We start from the raw sequence: 20,068 nt of genomic DNA, 5'->3' as shown, positions 1-20,068 counted from the left end.
GCGGGCCCTTTCCTATCTTTGACTCCCTAAACAGCACTGTCTCTGGTGTCTGTGTTTGGCCTGTCAGCGTCTAGTCTTTGTGGATTTGAGCATCAACAAGTAACTACGTTTCTGAATGAGGACTTGATCCAGTGAAATAGGCTTTCATGTAAACTTTCACTATAGTACCATGATGTCTGCGTCTGGCAGGTGCTTCCAGGATGAAGACATGTTGGAGGTGGTGTGGTTAAGGGGGGAGGGGGGGGGGGCGGGTGGATTACAGCGCGGTCTCCTTCAGGTCGTTGAGGTTTGGCATCCTGGTGCGCGAGGCTCGAGTAAAGGTGGGCCCGTTTTGCCCTGGTTTGATGCCCAGCTGTTCGGGGGTGAACTGAGCGCCCTCCGCCCGCTGTAAAGCAGACACGTGCCAGCTGGACTCGATCTGTCCGGGGAGGGGGTAGCTGGCCTTGCGGCTCTTAGCCTGGGCGGAGCTGCTCACCCCAACGTGCCCCCTGCTGTCGGCGTGCCCTCGACCCTCAGAGTAGCCCGCTTTGGAGGAGGGCTGCGGGGGGTTGGGGAGGGGGGCTTGGAAGCGCAGGTCTGGAGGAGGGGGAGGAGGAGGCTGTCCTTGATTTGAGGAAGAAGGGGAGAGGTGAAGGAGCCTGCGGAGTGATTTGAGTGGTTGACTCTGTTAGGAGGGAAAGAGATAGAGTTGATGAACGTTCCACGAAAAGGCGAAACCCATCAATGCGTCAGTCCATCTCTCATTACTCTGACTCTCCTGCTTCTGTGCTCATCCCTGCTGAAGACAGAAACCTTACACTAACTGTTGCAGGAATTGCGTGCAGGACTTTGTGTTTCAAGGCCAATTCTCTTTTTTGAATTCCAGTTGGAGGCTGTACGCAGCTGTAATGGCCTTAACATCCCGCCCACTTCTTTATCATTATTTAGTTCATCTCACTCTATTGAAACTATGTCTGTGTGTTAGGCATTTGCCAAAAAGTGACAAGCCCTGACATTTCTGTATGCAAAACCTCTTTGTGTCACGTTTTATAGGATACTACATGCACGGGCATGAGTTTTTAAATGTAAGCTGTGGAACCACATTGTATGACCTCACCTACAAATAGAAATTACATGACTGAAATGATTGAGATAAAATTTATTTATTCATGACTGACACTAAACTGCAGTAAACATCACGGCATTATGATATTGTGCTGATGGACTGCGCTCTGGGCCATGGTCTTCATGAACACAAAACTAAAGTCTCCAGTATAAATACCTGAGAGTGCGAGTCCACTGGTTTGTCTGGTGGCCAATCATTGACTCTCTCTCTCTCCCTCCCTCTTTCCCTCTCTCTCTCCCTTTCTCTCTCTCTTTCTCTCTCCCGCTCTCTCTCCCTCTCTCGGTCTCGGTCCCGGCTCTGTTCCCGCTCCCGGTCCCGGTCTCGGGACCTCTCGCGGTTTTTCCGTCGGCTGCCATGGTGAGAGGAGGACTTGGAGCTCCTCTGCAGGGACAGGTGTTCTTGTCCGTTACCAGGGACCTAAAAAGATACAGGGACATTGTTAGTAATTATCCCAAATAATTACTTCCTGTGAATGTTATTCTGTCCATGGTGAGGTTGCCACACTCATCTTCATCACACATCTCATTCAGATCCCGGTGAGGTTCTTCATGCATCCCTCTGGCAGCACCAGACAAAACACAAGGACGTGGTGATGGTGAAGACTTCATACAGAAAAAATCTAGGAGTTCTTCAACTGAGAGTGTTTTCACAGGTCCTGATAAGCAGCAGGGCATCATCATCAATTAATCTGTTGATTATATAGTTGGATTAATGATTAAAGATACATCATCACTAAGATCAGGAAGTAGTGGAAAACGCCCATTACAGTTTTCCAGAAGTCTTGTCAAACTTCCTGTTTTGTCCGATCAACAGTCCAAAAACAAAAAGAGATTAAAATTAAACTGATATAAAACAATGTCAATTATTGACTTAAATGATAATCAAATTATCAATTAGTCAGATGAAAATAGAGCTTTAGTGGATTTTGTTAACTTTGGAACTAGCAGGGCTAGCTGTGTCCCCCTGCTAACTGGCTGTTTGTAGCCTCTTATATAACGGACTACTACTACTACAACTACTACTATTTCCTCTTAGTATGAGTGTGAGTTTGGGAACATGCCGGTTAATGCGCTTATAAATGTGCTGAATATGTTCATGACCCTCATATGACACAATGACATCTGAAAAGAATGAGTCCCGACGTGCAGAAGTGTTGGCCTCACAAACAGCACACACTGCAGCATGAAATCAATGTCTTACAATGCAATGTGGATGCAAGGTGACTGCATCTGACATACATAATAGCGAGACAAAACGGATGCACAAACACCGTGCAGTATTAGACTCAAAACACATTTGAAATCCTTTCAATTTGGAATATTTCTCAGTCAATCGATCATCAGAGGATTTCAAACCAGGTCATTCTGGTGAATGCCGTGTGAGTTAACATGCAGTCGTAGTGTCGAGGTTAGATTACTGGTGAGGCAGGGTAGGGCGCGGGAGGCTGGTGTTGTACCATAGGCGAGGCGACTACAGGGAGGACTTTGACAGCTGAGTTGTGCTTTAAGCTATTCTTAGAGCTAAAGAGAGGGAAAAGGCTTTTCTTGATGCTGGGGTTCCTCCCGTCCTCCATGTCCGTCTGTGGAGGAGAAGACGCACAGCCACAACTCTCAACACAAATCTCTGACAGCGAGCAGAAAAAACTGCTGCAGCACCACCATCTAAAGAAATACCACTTAACATCGGATACAGAGAAAAAAAATCAATAATAGCATGAAGATTTGATTGTTAAGATAAACAGGAAAGAGAGCAGAGCGGGTAGAAATTCAGACCAGCATTAAAGGATAATTCTGTTTTATTACAGCCTGTGCCTTTTATTTTGGCCATCATTTTTATCTGTTATAATAACATTGTACTATCCAAAGTAATTGACATGGCACTAAAATGAAATCTAGCAGGGTGAGAGATGAATGCTAAGATCACACAGGCTGAAAAAAGTCACCATTTTAAAGTGCAATGGAAACAGACTTAAAGAATTCATTATAAGACATGTGACATAAGATCAAAAGAGCTTCTGCTCTTCTGGAGAGACGGCAAAATGGCGGCAGGCGAAAACTTCGGGTATATGTGGACCGATGAAGAGACTTAAACCTTTTATCCATCCTGGAATTAACAAATGAAACCAACATAAGTGCCACGTTTTGTTTGATGTGTGAGTGGTGCTTTAAACTCCTAATATTCCCTTAATTGTAGTGACTGAAAACGTACATTAATTCACATTTTCTTTTGCAAACTTTGTCAATTTTTGGTTAAAAGTGGCGCTCTATTTGGATGAAAACTTGACAACTACAGTTGCTCAGTGTTGTCGTGTACCATTAGCATCTCACTGCTCGTGCTTCATGGCCCGTCTGACTTCATATTCTTCATTCGTTTCCCTGATTTTAGCAATCAGCTTAGTGAGTTCAATGTTATTATTACTGATGTGAATGATGGCAGAAACTATGATAATAAGACTCATGTTGTAATAAACCAGAATTACTCTTTGGTGGCCGTTATCACATGTCTATTCACACAACGAGCTCATCATTTTCAAATGAATTTGCTACTAAAATAACACTGAAATAAACTTTCTAGACAAAGGAAACAACATCAGAGTGAGGAAAATATCTGCATGTATGCTGAATGAAATGACAGGTGACAAATTAAATGTTCTTACTATTTGTGTCTTCTTCTTTTTCTTTTTAATGGCTCTGAAGAAGCCTTGCTTTTCCTTCTCTTTGGTGGGCTCTGGAGGATTCATGACCATCGCTTCTGCGGCAGTCCTATGAGGCAAATGTGGAAAATTGCTCCAGTGACTCATGTTTGAAATTACAAGCTCAAGATTAAATCGTGACTTCTTCTCAGGGGTGCCTCAAATGCTAGGGCGAAAACTAAATAGATAGTGCGATGACTAGAACACATTCACAGTATATAAAAAGACACTAAAATAACACAGCAGTGGACTATAACTGATATCTGAATCATTCTCAGTTATAAGCTTTCAAGTTTCAGTCAGCTAAAAACTATTCAAATGATTCACTTCAAAATAAAACTTTAGAAAAACAAAGTTAGTTGGTTGTCAAGATCGTTCATCATGACAAGAAATCCAATAAATACAAAAAAAATATTTTTAAATCAATTAAAGCGATTAAATGCAAATGCACAATGAACATTTCCTTCTGCTGAAGCTTTACAGTAAATGCATTTCACTGGCAAAACATGACTTTTATTATGAAGCACACAGGAAATGCGCTGTGTTCGTCAGTGAGATTAGCATTTACAACTTCATTTTCTGTGTGTTTTGACAGCAGATTAAGTATTTCAAGGAGTAACGGAGCAAGAAGGAGCAGCTACAGAGAGCTGTTAGATGAACGCTGCACACCTCCTAACAGCAGGTGTCGCCAAACCAACCAGGACTGACATCTTTGAGACCGGCACTTTAAATGACCACATGCCTGACAACGTGCTTTCATTCATTCTATGATGCCTCACAGCAGCGTCACAAGTTCTCCTGAAAATCTAATGGATCTTAATTAGTGCTGTGACAGACTTCATGTGACAGTGAGTGAAACAGAGTTTGATCTGATGGCTGAATTTAGCATTAAATAAAAGATGACATGAATGTAGTTGTTCTTCATCATTCAGAGTCTACTCCTGCATGTTGTATTCTAGAAGCTCAGTTGCAGTATAGAAACGCATCTGCTGCATGGAAGAACTGTAAACTATGAACGCGGACGCTTCAGTTTAAGTCAAGCGAGTTTCTCACCAATCAAAAGCCGTCTGCCGTTTGGAGTGGTTGGCCAAGGCGACGGGATCAACGGCTCCGACGGGTACGACCGGCCCTCGAGCCTGCCCGACACCCTCGTGGAAAGAAGAGGAGTTATCTGGTCTGGGGGAGGGGACTGAAGAGAAACGAGGAGGAGAGAAAGTGATTAAAAGGGTGTATCTGTTTTTGAGCTGCATGTAAATTTCCCAAAATCCATCATGTCTGCCTTGTCTTTTTAAACCCAAGCTGATATCTGCTTCTTTTGTTACGGATTACTCAAAGTGACAAGTGTAGAAGTGCCCTTATTCTTTGATTCTACTTGACATTTACTATTAATCTGCCAGAAACCCCCAAGTTTATGCATCAGACCAATTTATCCAAAGCAGCTCTCTGCTAGTATCTCAACTTCAAAGTCTAAAATTTAGCTTTTCCTTCAAACGTTTCCTTTTGGTCCTTTTTTGGTTTGCTTTCCCCCCTTGGTCTATATTTCCCTCCCTGATTTAGAAAGCACTGAATGGTTTAGTGTCAGAAACAAGCTTCAAGAAGTCAGGAGGTCGGCTCCACTGAGGCGTTAAACCTTCCTTTCACTAAATCAAATTTTGTGATATTAATAAACATAAAATTCAGAGCTGATTATTCACATCTTGCACTTCAACTGCACTGTGTTCTTTAAAGTCTCCCGTTTATTAGTTTTACAGCTTCTTTTTTAGTCACTCTCAGTTGATCCTCGATTTCCTCCGGCGCCACCAGCAGGCTGATATTTGCTAATTAGCGAATGTTAGCATGCTAACACGCTAAACTAAGATGGTGAACATGGTAAACATCATAACTGCTTGACATCAATATGCTCGCACATACTGACATTAGCACCACTGTGCCTTAGCACAGCCTCACAGAGCTGCCAGCATGACTGCAGACTCTCATTCTGCTTTATTGTGTTTTTTCTCTTTTATTCCATTTGTGCTTTTTTAATCTGCTCCTTTCTTGTAGTCTTTTTACGTCCATCTTTTTATGCTGCCTTCTTTTATAGCCTGTCTTCGTGCCTCTTTCTATGTTATGTAAGGCATTTTTGAATTGCCTCGTTCTTGAAAAGCGTTACACAAACCAAACTTTTCTGATGCCACACAGCCGTTCGGTGATTCCTGTCCCTCACCTCGGTAGAAGCTGCCTACTCGCCGCGGCATGGACTCGGTGAAGATCATCCGGTTCTCCTTGGATGAACCTCCATCCTCACCGTGAGGGTCGTGATACATGCCCACCTAAGAGACACGCACGTCATGTGGACACACAAACGCACAAATACACACATGGACACAGGACCATACGTAGTTCCTCAGTGTCTTCAGCCTCGTGATTCACAATCTCCACTTAATCTCACGTCATTGCTTATCATTAGCTATCACAGTCTCTGCTGGCTCACATCACAAGACATTCGGGACAATCTTAGAGCTTTTCAGTGAGGTTACATTTATACCAGCGACAACGTGCAGTGAAGCTGTTGACTTGAGTAGAAACAGAAAGAGCTATGGGAGCCAGCAGTCAGAAGGGTGACCGGCTGTGTTTGGTAAACTGGTTGGAGGTAGGGAGGAGTCAGGGGGTCGGACCTCGTTTTTTGAGCGCTGTGTATGAAAAGCAGCAGTGTTGTCCCGCGTAGAGTCTTTGATGGGGGCACAAGGGTGGCTCATGTCTTTAGGGGACTGCTCACTCTGTTGAGAAGACGGACAGGCGCAGGTCAAAGCAGACTGAAGGAGAAGCAGCGTGAAGCAGAGGCAATGATAATGTGAGACAGTGACAGTCCCTGCACACATAAAAACATTCACCCAAAGTACATTTTCATGTTTCAAAGAAAAGAGTCACCCTTAGACGCTCTTTAAGATCTTGAATGTGTGTGTGTGGGCTTGAATGCAAGTCCGTGTGTGCACCTGATTTTCACCGACCTGCTGCATCGTCTCCTGCTGCAGTGAATTCCAACGTTTCCAAGATTCACGTTCAACACTTCCTGCTAAAAGTCATTAACTTGTGATGTTTGGATGTGGTTTTTAATTGCAGGTGGAGAGCTTCAGTGACAGTGCTGGTGCAGCAGCAATAAGTTAGTTAGATAAGAAAAAATGGACGCCTCTAGCCTGCTACACTGTCCTCTATATATGAATTACCTGTTGCCTTGCTTGTTTTTCGGTCCATTACTTGTGATTGGCCTTTTATTAATTAATCAGTTGTGTTCATATACTTTACTTTTAAAGACCCCCTGCATTTAAAAATCAAGTGTTTAACATGTCCATCTGGTGTTTTTATATGCTATAAGACACATTGTGAGTAAAATAAGCAGTCAATGCCATGGCTGTGCAGTTCCTTCTTGGATCTGCACCGGACCAATCACATCGTCACAAACACGGATTCAGGCAGCCAGAGTTTCAGGTAACATACCTAAAGAACCAATCCCTTCAAGCTATGGTGAAACGAGGAGTATCAGAGGAGAGGAGAGGCCAGGTGTAGCTACATATCGCTAATTTGCTAATTTTTGTCTTTGTTTATAGAGAGAAGAGTGACAGCATGGAAATTAGGGAGAGAGAAGGGAAGACATGCATCAAAAGGCTCTACCAGGTGAGCTACCTGGCCGCCCCAGGTTTAACATGTTGCCGACATGTTGGTCAGCTGGCAAGTTTATTTGCCTTGTGTTTTATCAGTTGGCTGCGTCCAAAAAAATCTGCAGTACGCTAGATTATGTTATCTGACGTTAGCCTGCCAAGTTACGCGATTATACGTGACAAACAATGAAGAAAGTTTTAAACATTGCAGAAAACTTCACATGACTGCTCATGTAGCGCTAGCAAGTTAATTAAGGGGCATATGGCACATGGGAGAAGTTTTCCCTCAGGGCTTTCTGCCAGAAAGTGCTGTCTGTTTGTTTGATGAGCAGAGTCGAAGGTGGACGGGTATGCTTACACCCACACATATTAAATGAAGGCAAAGGTGTAGAGTTACACCCAGTAACGGTGGAAAGTATAACACATCACTTGCACATAGATTGTAAACCAGCTTTAAGACACTGTCTTTTATAATCGAATTCTCTGTGAAACTACCGACAATCATACTGAAAGTTCAACTAACCACTTGTGTTGCTGTTACCATGGAGATGGCAACAGTTTCTAAGGTGTCCGCTGCCAGAAAAGAGGAGAACTAACACGGTATTCATCCTCGAGCAGCCTGCTAAACCATCATTTCTTTGTCAGATCAGATTTTAGAAATAGTGAGCTCAAATTCCGCCGACATAACCCAAAAAATGTTTGACTAGCCAGTGATAAAAATAAATATTACATTAAAAAAAAAAGATTTAATCAGAATCACTTAAATTTAGCTGGTGACAGTGTTCTGTCCCAATATTGTAGCTGTGGTAGAACATGTACTGTCTACAGTTTGCCCTCAGAATAAGAAAACTACATCACCATATGATATAATGGCCACTAATAGACCTGTTAATCTGCATTAACTAATTAATCAGTATTGTAGGGTGAATCTTTCCTTTAACCACCACCAAGCCCACAGGACTGTCTGCCACTAACCCTCGTCATGTCGTCAGTGCAGTCCTCTCTTGAAGAGCTCACGGAGTGTCCGGTGAGGGTGGTCCGGTGCTGCAGCTGGGGGGAGAGGAGTTGCAGGCTACTGGCACGCGTCGGTATCGTCTGCCCAGGTGGAGGCAAACCCGCCATCCCACCCTCGACCCCGTGTGGCCGGTGGCGCTCCCTCCTCACGTACATGGAGTGGCGTTGAGGCCGTTGCTGAGAGGAGAAGGGGGAGGTATAGCCCAGGCCGTAATGATAAGACTCGTGTGGGGAAGGCAGAGTGTGGGTGGAGGGCATCCCCGCTCCTCCTGGGTCTAAGAGCTCCGGAGCACCAGCCTCCTCTGGAGAGGAGTGAAAAGATCAAAGTCATTAGAGTTTGATTATTTTCATCATAGCTTATTCTCTTTGTTTGTTTTTATTATGCGTTCAACCTCTAAAACTATGTGAAAAATAGCTCTGACTGGTGTGGAGAGTCCATAGTGACGTCTTCAAAGCAAAGGTCCAACATCAAAACTATCAAAACTACCTCACATTTCAGAGGCTGGAGCCAGTATATAAATATTTCACATTCTGACTACTTAACTGATTAATAAATGATCAAAATTATTGTCAAATATTTTATTTATATTGACTCATCAATTAACAAAGAGAACACTACATGTCCAAGTTGTCATCTGAGCCACATCAGCAACTAAATTTACTGTACAGCACCAATTATGCAAATAGATAATATACTGGGAACTGGGTTTACTGCTGTGTTAAGTGATGGTTTTACTAGTTTCCTACTTGTAAATACTGTTAACATCAACATCTGACTTGCAATTACAAGCAGAAAACTGTATCCAAATTGATGCTAAACAAACAAGAATCCCTCACGCTAGCTGAAGTCTTATACTGGCCAGGCACAGTATTTTTTAACCCTAACGCCCCCGACTCTGCACTGCGTTGAGTCAAAGCTCAGAAGTTGTAAACACGGGCATCTCTCGCTGTATTCTTGAGATGAACACAGCATGAACACCTGCTACTTCTTCTCCTTCTTTTACTTCTTCAATGCTACCTCGCCATATGTACATTCACATGAATCTCATGTGCTTTCAAGCTGTTTGGCGCTTATCTCAAAGTGTGCAGGGGGGAAGGCCTGAAAAGGATAAATGTATGTCCACTAAATGCTAGAGCTCAACCTATCCAGTTCAAAATGAGTCATTATTTACATTACTCAAAAAAACAAAAACACATCAGCTCTCTGTGATGAGCCAAAATAATCAGTTTTGAAGAATTGGAAATGCATTCTTTCACCTGCTTTTAAAAAAGAAAATTCACTATACTGTACTAACAACAAGCAGCAACCTCCAGGGCTGAAGAATGAAGCCAATGGAAGTGCCAAAAACAGCAGTTCCTCAAATGGCCACTTGAGGCTGGCTCCAAAAGTGAGTCAATCCTCATAGACCCCTGTATTAAAATGCCCAAGTTCAGAGCAGAAATATTTACAGCCTGGTACAAAAACCAGTTTTGCTCTCTATAGCTAATTTCCACATTCATGACAACTGTACAGGGGGTGAATGCTTACGTAACTCACTCAATTAAATAATATTAAGGCCTAAAGTTATTCATGGCATGGCTGCTTTTGGGATGTGCAGTGAGTTTGGTGGGGTCAGGCAAAGTCTGGTTTTCTGTTTGTTTTTGTTTTTTTGGGTGAGGGTGGACGCAGAGATCTGGTGTTTGATGAAATGGATATAAATACCTTTTAAAAATCTGACTGAAGCCTGAGGCAAAATCAACTTTCCATTCTTAAATCAGTGGACAATGAAGTTGACTCATGAATACAAATGTGGCTCTTAAACCCACCTGGTGCTAAAGATTTATGTCTGGATTTGTGTCTGGATGAGGAGTCCAGTGTGCTGCTCTCCATGCGGACGTTGCCGCTGCTACGAGAGGCGGGGCTGTGCCCGGATCGATCGCTGTGTCGAGCAGAGGGGCTGCCAGGTGGCCCCGGCGGACCTGAAGGGGCGTTGAGGTCTAAACAGCTGGCAGGGAAGAAGCGGGCACCGGGCCCCACCCCTGCTGTCGTGTTGGAGTTTGGGTCGTCTGGGTGGAGTCGACCGTCGCTGAGGTTCCCCACAGATTTGGCATCGCTCAGCGCGCTGTGGCTCTTGGAAAGGCTGAGATACGAGGCTGAACTCTTAGAAGAGGAGGACATGGACCCGTGGGCGGAGTCGGCCATGCTGTGGGAATGCCGGCCGTGTTGTTTCTCGGCTCCAGACTGCAGCGTGTTGGTCTTGCCTTCCAGGAAGTTGTGGCGGCCGGCCTGCTGCTGCTGCTGCTGCTGCTGCTGCTGAGAGCGAGAGGAGCTGGGTTTGCTGTGGCCGTACTTCGCCCCGTGTCCCTGGTCTGGCAGCTTTGGGGAGGGTCCCAGGCTAAAATCAAACTCTGTCTTGCCTTTGGCTTCTTTGGGACTGAGGAGGTGTGGCAGGTTGTTGTTAGCCAGGTCTTTGCTGGACGAGGCAGAACGATTGAGGGTCTGGGACATGTACTGGCCCTTCGGGTGGAGCGTAGGACTTAAACTGGAAGGGGGCGGTTTGTTACCATTGAGGAAACTCTTGTTGCCAAGGTGATGGAGGTCACCATGGCGAGGGAGGCTGGAACATTCTTTGCTGTTGGAGCGACGGCTCGTGCTCTTAGTGTGACTCCTGGAGGGGCAGAGGGACCGGCAGATAAGGGAGCATTATAGTCCAGTTATATTGTTTTGTATTGTATTGATATGATCTGTGCCACTTGTGTGCATGCATATGCAGGGAGAGCTTAAAGTAATATTGGCGTCGGTCTCGGCCTGAAGAATTGCAGACTTTGTTGGGCTGAGGCTGGACAAGGGCTGGAGGTTACAGCCCATGCAGGGTGCTGGGTGGTTCCTCCACAAATCAGTGTGCAAAACACACAACTGTCTTAAAAAAAATATTCTAATACTTTTGAAACAGATAGTCCCCCCCTACAAAATACAATGCTGGACAAGTGGATGGTAAAACCCAAATTCCAAAAAAGTTGGGATGCTGTGTAAAACATGAATAAAACAGAATGTGATAACTCACTACTCAACTGAAAACAGTGCAAAGACAATATATTTAATGTTTTACCTCATTAACTTCATTGATTTTTGTAAATACAAGCTTATTCTGAATTTGATGAAGTTGAGCTAGGAACAGCAAAAGACTGGGAAAGTTGTGGAACGCTCCAAAAACACCTGTTTGGAACATTCCACAGGTAAACAGGTTGATTGGTTACAGGTGATAGTGTCATGATTGGGTATGAAAGGAGCATCCTGGAAAGGCTCAGTGGCTCACAGTTGGTTTGCAAATGATGGGAAGCATTGATGTTTTACACAGTGACCACATTTGTGTTGATCAAGGTCGTATGTATAGCCATACAGATCTAGTTTTCATTGAACAGCAGTGCTTTAAAAGTGTTTTGATGTGTTTTAATTCTATCCACATCATCCAGCTCTCGGTCCAGTGTTTACTAAGCCGGATTCAAAGTGGTGATTGTCAAGCTGACAAACAGAAGCTGTGGCAGAGCCTCACCTTGTGGGAACTGTGTTCTCTCCATGATGGTGTGTTTTCCTCTTGGAGGAGCGCGGTGGGTTGGGAGATGCAGGAGGAGGCCGCTCTCTCTCCGCCTGCCTCAGAGGCTGGAAGGCCGGGTGGTTCAGACTCTGCTCTGTCAGGTAACGCTCAGTGGGGTTTAGCAGCAACAGGTTCTGATGGAGGAATTTATTTTTACTGGCGTGTATCTCAAACTTTTTCGATGCAAATTATCGGTGGATAGATTAAGGACGGATAACACATCAGTTCATGTGAATTCCAAACTACTTAGAGAATTTCTTGGTCTTTTACCTTCATCAAATCCAACATCAAACCACTCAAGATGCCTTGGTACCTTCTCTCCAAAGTCTGAGGATGAGTAACAGAGGGAAACTGGCACACACACACACACACACACACACACACACACTGGATCAAATTTGTATCCAAACTGTACTTTACTATGTACTATTAGGATTTCCAGCGTACTACAGTAGATGTTCCTAGTAGTAAACAAAAGTAGCTCTCAGTTCAAAACACACAGAAATCTATCACTAGATCACACTAAACAAACTACCAAACACACACACACACACACACACACACACACACACACACACACACACAAAGACACACACACACAAAGTCCTGTACTGCCTCCTGGGACATTTTCTCTTGCTGCTAAACTGAACACCAACCACCTATCTCATGAGTCATACCAATCCACTCAGTCATGGTGCTGGGAACAGTGCCACCAGAGAGAGAGAGAGAGAGAGAGAGAGAGAGAGGGAGAGAGAGAGAGAGAGAGAGAGAGAGAGAGAGAGAGAGACAAACAGAGCCAGAGCTGCAGAGAGAAGAAAAGGAGATAACAACAGAGAGGAGAAGGAGGAGCAAGAAGAAGAAGAAGAAGAAGAAGAAGAAGAGGTTACTGTAGAGTGGATCAGAGTTAAACCGTTCCTACCCTGATGCCGTGAAAGCGAGGGTTGTTGTAGAAGAGCTTCATCTGCTCTGCAGGAAGTGGCCCCAAAACCTTCTGAATGGTGAAGAGCTGGAGACAAAATGAAGCAGCATCGCAGTTAATAGTGACGGTAGACTTCACTGCATTTGTGAAGTTTATTCTTGACCTTGGACACTGCAGGCGACAAAACGTGATGGTCAATTTGAGTGCACACATTTAGACGTGCGATTGTTTTGTCAACTTATTTCTCGAAGGTCAAGAACGAAGTTTGAATCAAATTCAAAGCCAACATGGACAGGAAGCCCTTAAAGTGCTTGAAAAATGGAATTTCAACATCTGCAGTACATTTCCATAACAACTGGGCCAACCGTCCGCTGGCGAAGATCATGTCACATGATCAAAGAGCCGCTGAATACTGAATATTGAATACTGAGTTCAATTGATTGAATGAACCTATGAACCTGCATTGATTGATATTTTATATATTGTCAATTTATTGCTTACAACAAGCTGCAAGCAACAAATTGACATATTGTCATCTTATATATTGATACGGGATGCCAGCAAACATTGGCTTATTTACACATCTAGCAGTCACAGAAATACATTAGCATATTCTCTCTCCTTTTAGCTCTGCTTTGCTCTCCACCAACTCCCAAAGAAAATGTAGCTGCTAAATGCTCCACTATGTTCACCAGCTAGTCGTTAACTTGGCCTGCCTGTTGTGTGTTTGCATACAGTCACTTTTTAGAGCTTTATACACAGCTGCAGGTGAGAGTGAGCGAAACAGTGACACTGCAGTCTGAAAAAAAAAAAAAACAGATCGGACTTGTTTAATTCAATAAATGAGAAAATAAAGACAAAATGTGGATCGCCAGAGCCCACCATGTGGTCCTTCAATTGCTTACCAACCCCGATGCCAAAAAATCTTGGACATTGAGTAAAAGTAAATCAGAATGCCATTTGCAAATGAACTGTGTTTACAAACAGCGGTTTTAAATGTTCCTGAGCTAATGTGGTAACATCCTTTATATAATCATGTGTTCACAAAGTAGTGAACCTCGCTCCATCCACACTTGTGAACGACTGAGTCTTTTCATACCCAATCATGATGCTATCACCTGTTTCCAATGAACCTGTTTACCTGTGGAATGATCCAAACAGGTGTTTTTGAAGCGTTCCACAACTTTCTCAGTCTTTTGTTGCTCCTGTTTCAACTTGTTTGAAACATGTTGCTGCATCAATAAGAATAAGCTCAGAATAAGCAGGTTTTTACAAAAATCAATGAAGTTGATGAGGTCAAACGTTAAATATGTTGTCTTTGTGCTGTTTTCAATTGAGTCGATGAGCAAATGATCACATTCTGTTTTATTCATGTTTTACGTCCCAACTTTTTGGAAATCGGGGTTGCAGTTTGTCTGAGCCATGTGCGTTAAAGACATGCACATCTGTCCTGTCCAGGTGTTGGGTCCAACAAACAGTAACTCACGTAGATTCACACATTCACACTGATAAATGCTTCCTTTAAAATGTCATCACCACTTGTGGCTCACCAACCTGATCTATCTCACTTTCCCCTGGAAACAAGGGCTGTCCGTCACTCAGCTCCCCGAGGATGCACCCCACAGACCACATGTCCACTGCCTTACCATAGGGAGCCCTGAGAAAGAGGCAAAATATTATTCATGTGGAGAATGTCAATGGCTTGTGACGACTTTGTCAATTAGATGGCGGGAGTGATGATGATGAAAATGGGAACGAGGATGATGGGGGTGAAAATGAAGTCATCAATATGAAGAGGAGATTATTATGAGAGGGATGGTGATGGGGGCGACACTATGAGAGGTGGTGGTGCAGTCGAATAAAATGATGGCTTCTGCATTTCTGATGGAGATGATCGTACAGAAGATGGTCATTTCTGAGAGAACGGCGCTGAGGAGTCTGGTGAGAAATGGCGAGAGATCTGGCAGCAGAGAAGCAGAGGAGCGGTGGTGTTGGAGGGAGAGAGTATTTGAGTGGGCGGCATTCAAACGCTGTCTCAATAAATGTTCCAGGGCATTTACTAAATCAGGCTACAGCAGTGAGGCTAGATGATGCTCAGCTGTCTTCGAGCTAGAATGGACATTCAATGCAGCAAAAGCATCACAAACAATTTAAGCAACCAAAACGAGCGTGAAACAGAGATTTGACATCAGAATACGGGGTGCACACGGTGGTTCATGTTATCCTGCTGTGTAAACCTGCAGCATTTTCCAGTGATTTGAATCAATATAATGAAGAAATGACACAAAATAACTCCTAATAAATGAAATAAAATAATGATAGGTGGCATTTACAATTTTTTAAATAACTTTCTATTTCTTCTGACCTTTTTAAAACCCAGTATGTCGAAAACCTTTGAAGTGGTAACCCTTCCCTTTGTCACAAACTGAGCTTGCACATTCGGATGAAAGTGACAAAGTAAGAAAATGGCCATAAAGCATTTTTAAATCACTAAGCTATGAAATATAAATTCCTTTAATTTGCCAAAGAGTAAATTCACACGCAAAGAAATGGACAATATGTCATCCTACATACGTATGTGTCTGCACTGGAAACAGAAAACCAATAAGACTTATTTAGTGTTTGTGTGGACTAGTGCTGTGTAAAAAAAAAAAAAAAAGACTGCCAACACCGACCACAGATGGACGGCATATGAAAATCCAATGCATTAAATTATGTTTTACAGCTGGGATTTCAAAGACAGATGTAATTTTTAATGTCGGTAATCATGTTTATATGAAATCCTCATAAAATCCATTCATTCATCATGATGTGTCAGGCTGATAAAACCACGTTAAAGACTGCCTCCAGGACTCCACAATGCTAAACCGAATATTAGGCTAATATCTTTGAGCTTTTAAGTGTCGGGCAGACACAATAAGACATCTGAGGAAGTCACCATAAGATGTAGGAAATCCTGATGTTTTTCTATGTTTTGCTGATGTTCTTAAAGATCAGTTAATCAAGAAACTAATTATGGGTTGATCTCATAATGGAAACATTTGCAGCCCTAAATTCTGCCACATATAAATCGCCTTCCTTAGCTAAATAAGGTATAAAAAAAACCTCACTGGATTATCTAAAAATGCAATGATAGTCACAATATGTTGGATATGACTGGACGCATAACTGTGAGGCTGTGCTGAGTGTAATGTGATGTGTCACGAATAACAGCCAAGAGCAGAGTAGTCATTTTATTGAATATTCTTATCGGAGTAACTACTGCTGTTCATTTCTCTGTGGACTTCCTGTCTAGTAATTCCCTCCTGGATCCCTGGAAACCATTGGCTATCTGTAGCCTATTTTAGTGCAGCTGACACTATTTTATACCAGGGATGCACTGATCCGCTATGCCAGATCAACGTTAGCACCTGTGCCTTAACAGCACCTTATGAAATGGATCAGATTTCAGCTGAGACTTCATGTTTTTTATGGCTGCATCCATACATTAGCTGTACACATATCTACATATATCCTATACCCACCTATCCTTTGGATGGTGGTGGCGAGGTGCTAATTGAAAGGTGGAAACAGGAGGAAAACTCCCAAAGCCAGCCATCGGGTTTAAACTCAGAACCCTCTTCCTGTGAGGTGACGGTGTTAATCATAGTACCATCGTTTCTCACTTAGTCTGCTTCACACACCTGCACGGTTCAGTCAGATGGAAATATTCTACACGTCTGCTGCAGCTTTTTAAAAACATTTCCTGAAAAATTCCATTTGGAAACTTTGGTCTCAGCTGTGTTTTCGCCATCACCTGCTTTCGCCAATATCTGTATCGGCAAATATCCTGAACTGAGGTATTGGGAATGGTACCGGCAGACAAAGTGATGGATCGGTGCGTCCTGATCTGATACCATCTCATTCAAAAACCCCACCCACCTGCTGCTCTGAGAAGATGAAAAAAGATGCTGGGAATGACTTGCAACAGCAGACGGAATGAAGTCCCTTTCTCTCGTTTTTCACATGGTCTCCTGCACACACACACTCACACACACGCAGACTCACCCCAGCAGCAGCTCAGGCGAGCGGTACCACCTTGTAGCCACGTACTCAGTGTAGTTGGCATCTGTTCCTTCAGACAGGTTACGAGCAAAACCTGAGCCAGAGTAAGACGGAAATGAATAAATCACACAGGCCTCATGCTGTATTTCAGACATACTGTACTACTAGAATAAACTACAATCGACACTCAAATCGGACGGTAATAACATGGTCATCGCATCATGTGACCAGACCTCAGCCCGCCTGCAGCGATAGTTATGTCACTGCAGGTGGGCCGAGGCCATGCTTCAGATAACTGGTGCACAGAGAGTCAATTTTAAGCATGAAAAATCACAATAAACAGCACGCCAGCTCCAACAGTGAATAACAAACAAATCTCACCCCAGCTGACTCAGTAGGGTTGCATTTGCCAAGTATGCAAAGCTAATTGACCGTGTGATTTTGCAAAGAGTCATCCAAACGTAAAACACACACCTGGGAAACTGTAAAATGACAAAACTCAGCTGAATCAATACAATCTATTAGTATAGTCACAGCAGAAACAGGTGGCTGACATTAACCGTACTTACTTAAAGTATAGCTTTGGCAGATTCATTGTGATAACAGCCACCGGAGTACATTTTATGGTGCTGGTTGGCCGCTTCCCAGTGGCAGAATTGATTCTTCTGATACGCAACTTACAAGGTGACAAATTAATGGTGGGATTTTTCACAGCGAACTGAGCCCAAGAAACCAAACTGCCCAAAATGGAATCACAGATATAACCGCAAAAATCACAGATAACTTGACAGCATTAGGAGGAATCTACACCTACAGCAGAAGGTCTCGTAAAGCACCAGTAAAAGCCGATTCAGGCTGACAAACAAACACCTCCATTTTACAGGAGGTTATTTGATGAGGCGCATCTTTTCACCGCGCTGCGCATGCAAATCTCTCGTGACAACGCCGCTGCTGGAGGGAGCAGAAGAAGAAGAACAAAGACTCACCAAAGTCGCAGAGTTTGAGAACATCCTCCGAGCTGATGAGGAGGTTCTCCGGCTTGATATCTGGAGGAGAGACGGAGACGAAAGGCTGTTAACAACATGGTTCAGTCGCATCACAAACATAACAGGAAAACATGCCTCAGAGTTTGTAGCCAGTGTTGTTACTTTAAAGTCTGTCTGAGCCCAAAATGTTTCTCTGACAATAAAAAAGATGTAGAGAAGCCGGAGTAGAGCTGCTCTATGGGACAGTTTGCTAAAAGTACTGAAAGTGACAAAACAATAATCATGTCTATGAAATGTTTTCCACATAGTACAACCCAGATTCCAGAACAGATGGGACGAAACGCCTCCTTCATCATTGAGTAGATGATCATTTGCTCATCTACTCAACTGAAAACAGTAAACATTAAATAAATTTAATGTTTGACCTCATCAACTTAATTGATTTTTGTAAATATCTGCTTATTCTGAATTTGACGCCAGCAACATGGTTCAAACAAGACTGGGAAAGTTGTTGAACGCTCCAAAAACACCTGTTTGGATCGTTCCACAGGTAAACAGGTTGATTGGTAACAGGTGATAGTATCATGATGATGGGTATGAAAGGAGCATCCTGGAAAGGCTCAGCCGTTCACAAGCAAGGATGAAGCGAGGTTCAACACTTTGTGAACACATGATTGTATAACGGGTGTACTGCATGGGCTCAGGAACACTTTGTAAAACCGTCAGTGGGGACCAAATCTGTTTGAATCGCTGAGTAAATCTGAGATTTGGGAGACAATACAGAGGCCCTGAACCAGGCAACCTTTAAATATTCATATTCATCCTAAATTGTAATAACATAACTCCCTGCACGTGGATCATTTACAGTAATTCTGTAATTTCTCCTTTTTAAAAATGAATTTCTTATAATTAAGCACCAACATCTGACACAAGGAAGATCACTTGATGCATGAAAAGTGCCACAAAATTCTTGAATCACTGGCAGATTTTGTCCCTTTATGCTAAAGCAAAAACGCAATTTTGATTCTAAACACAGCAAAGTGACATATGGATATTTTTACAGCAGAGACATGAACATAGACACAACGAAACTCCTCACCTCTGTGTACTATCTCATTCTTGTGACACCAGTTGATAGCTTTGATGAGCTGGTAGATGTAGCTGCGGACTTTATCAGGCGGTGCACCGTTGGGCAGTTCCTCTAAGAGCTCCAGCATGTTCTGCAAACCAAAACCAATCGTGTAGCTGCAGGTTTAAATGTACAATAAAACACAATGCTACTGAAACCTTTTTCCTGGATACTTCTTACAGTGGGGATTCCTCTCTGTAGCCTTGCTGTTTTAAATAAACCCTGACCTAGGGGAAGCAAGAGGGGACGGCGTACTACTACATGAAGATAAAAACTGTCATGAAATAAACACTTGGCCGGATACCCTGGCAACACAGTGGGGAATACCATTATTCACCAACAGCATAGTTCATATGTTGCCATGGTGATGCTTTTTTATGCTTAACTGAGCAGCCTGAACATGCTGAAACTTGGAGACACAGCAGAGCAGAGATGCTGTATGTGACGGGCGCATGATGTGCACACACTGAAATGATAAGAATAGTGTCATTAAGCTGACCCTCTCCACATATTCAAAGACAAGGTAGAGCTTCCCCCTCCTGCGAAACGCCTCCTTCAGCTCCACGATGTTGTCCTGCTTCAGCGTCCGAAGCATCTTCAGCTCCCGGAGAGTCGTCTCCTTGACCTCCTCATTTTCTGCGCGGAAATTAAAGAGACAGAAGTGATACAGCTGTTCTGTTCGGCTCTTCCTCCTCCCTCCCGCTCTCTCGCTCCTCCACTCACCTTCGCTGTCTTTGAACTTCTTAATGGCCACCAGCTCGTTGGTGTCCTGCGGAGAAATGAGGATGTGAGGCGTGTTAAGACCGAAGAAAACAACCAATCGAGCCACACAAAGGCCTCTGAGGCGGACAGACAGCTCGACGGACGCAGAGAACATAAAGATCGGCAGTCAGAAATAGAAAGCGTTTGCAGAACGAGAGGTGAAGAGGAGAAATGAGGGAACTGTGAGGATGTTTAAATTCATCT

General features: G+C 43.4%; 1 protein-coding gene across 1 annotated transcript; it reads right to left on the bottom strand.

Annotated features, from left to right (window-relative positions):
• Positions 1-256: 256 nt before the first annotated feature.
• On the bottom strand, positions 257-19,712 carry cdkl5 (cyclin-dependent kinase-like 5). The gene is made up of 17 exons (XM_041940706.1): positions 19,602-19,712; positions 19,073-19,193; positions 17,974-18,033; positions 16,991-17,081; positions 14,498-14,600; positions 12,944-13,030; positions 12,295-12,375; positions 11,983-12,158; positions 10,256-11,097; positions 8,411-8,751; positions 6,455-6,556; positions 6,004-6,109; positions 4,851-4,986; positions 3,762-3,867; positions 2,562-2,684; positions 1,262-1,522; positions 257-664 (listed from the first exon to the last, which is right to left on the bottom strand). The coding sequence occupies exons 1-17, from the start codon at positions 19,695-19,697 to the stop codon at positions 257-259; spliced, it is 3,240 nt and encodes a 1,079-aa protein (XP_041796640.1). The 5' UTR covers positions 19,698-19,712.
• Between the last annotated feature and the right edge of the window lie 356 nt (positions 19,713-20,068).

This window comes from Chelmon rostratus, chromosome 1 (genome assembly GCF_017976325.1).
Source record: "Chelmon rostratus isolate fCheRos1 chromosome 1, fCheRos1.pri, whole genome shotgun sequence".
Taxonomy (NCBI): Eukaryota; Metazoa; Chordata; class Actinopteri; order Chaetodontiformes; family Chaetodontidae; genus Chelmon; species Chelmon rostratus.
The sequence above is the reverse complement of the archived record's forward strand: the minus strand, read 5'-3'. Positions and strand labels throughout refer to the sequence as shown.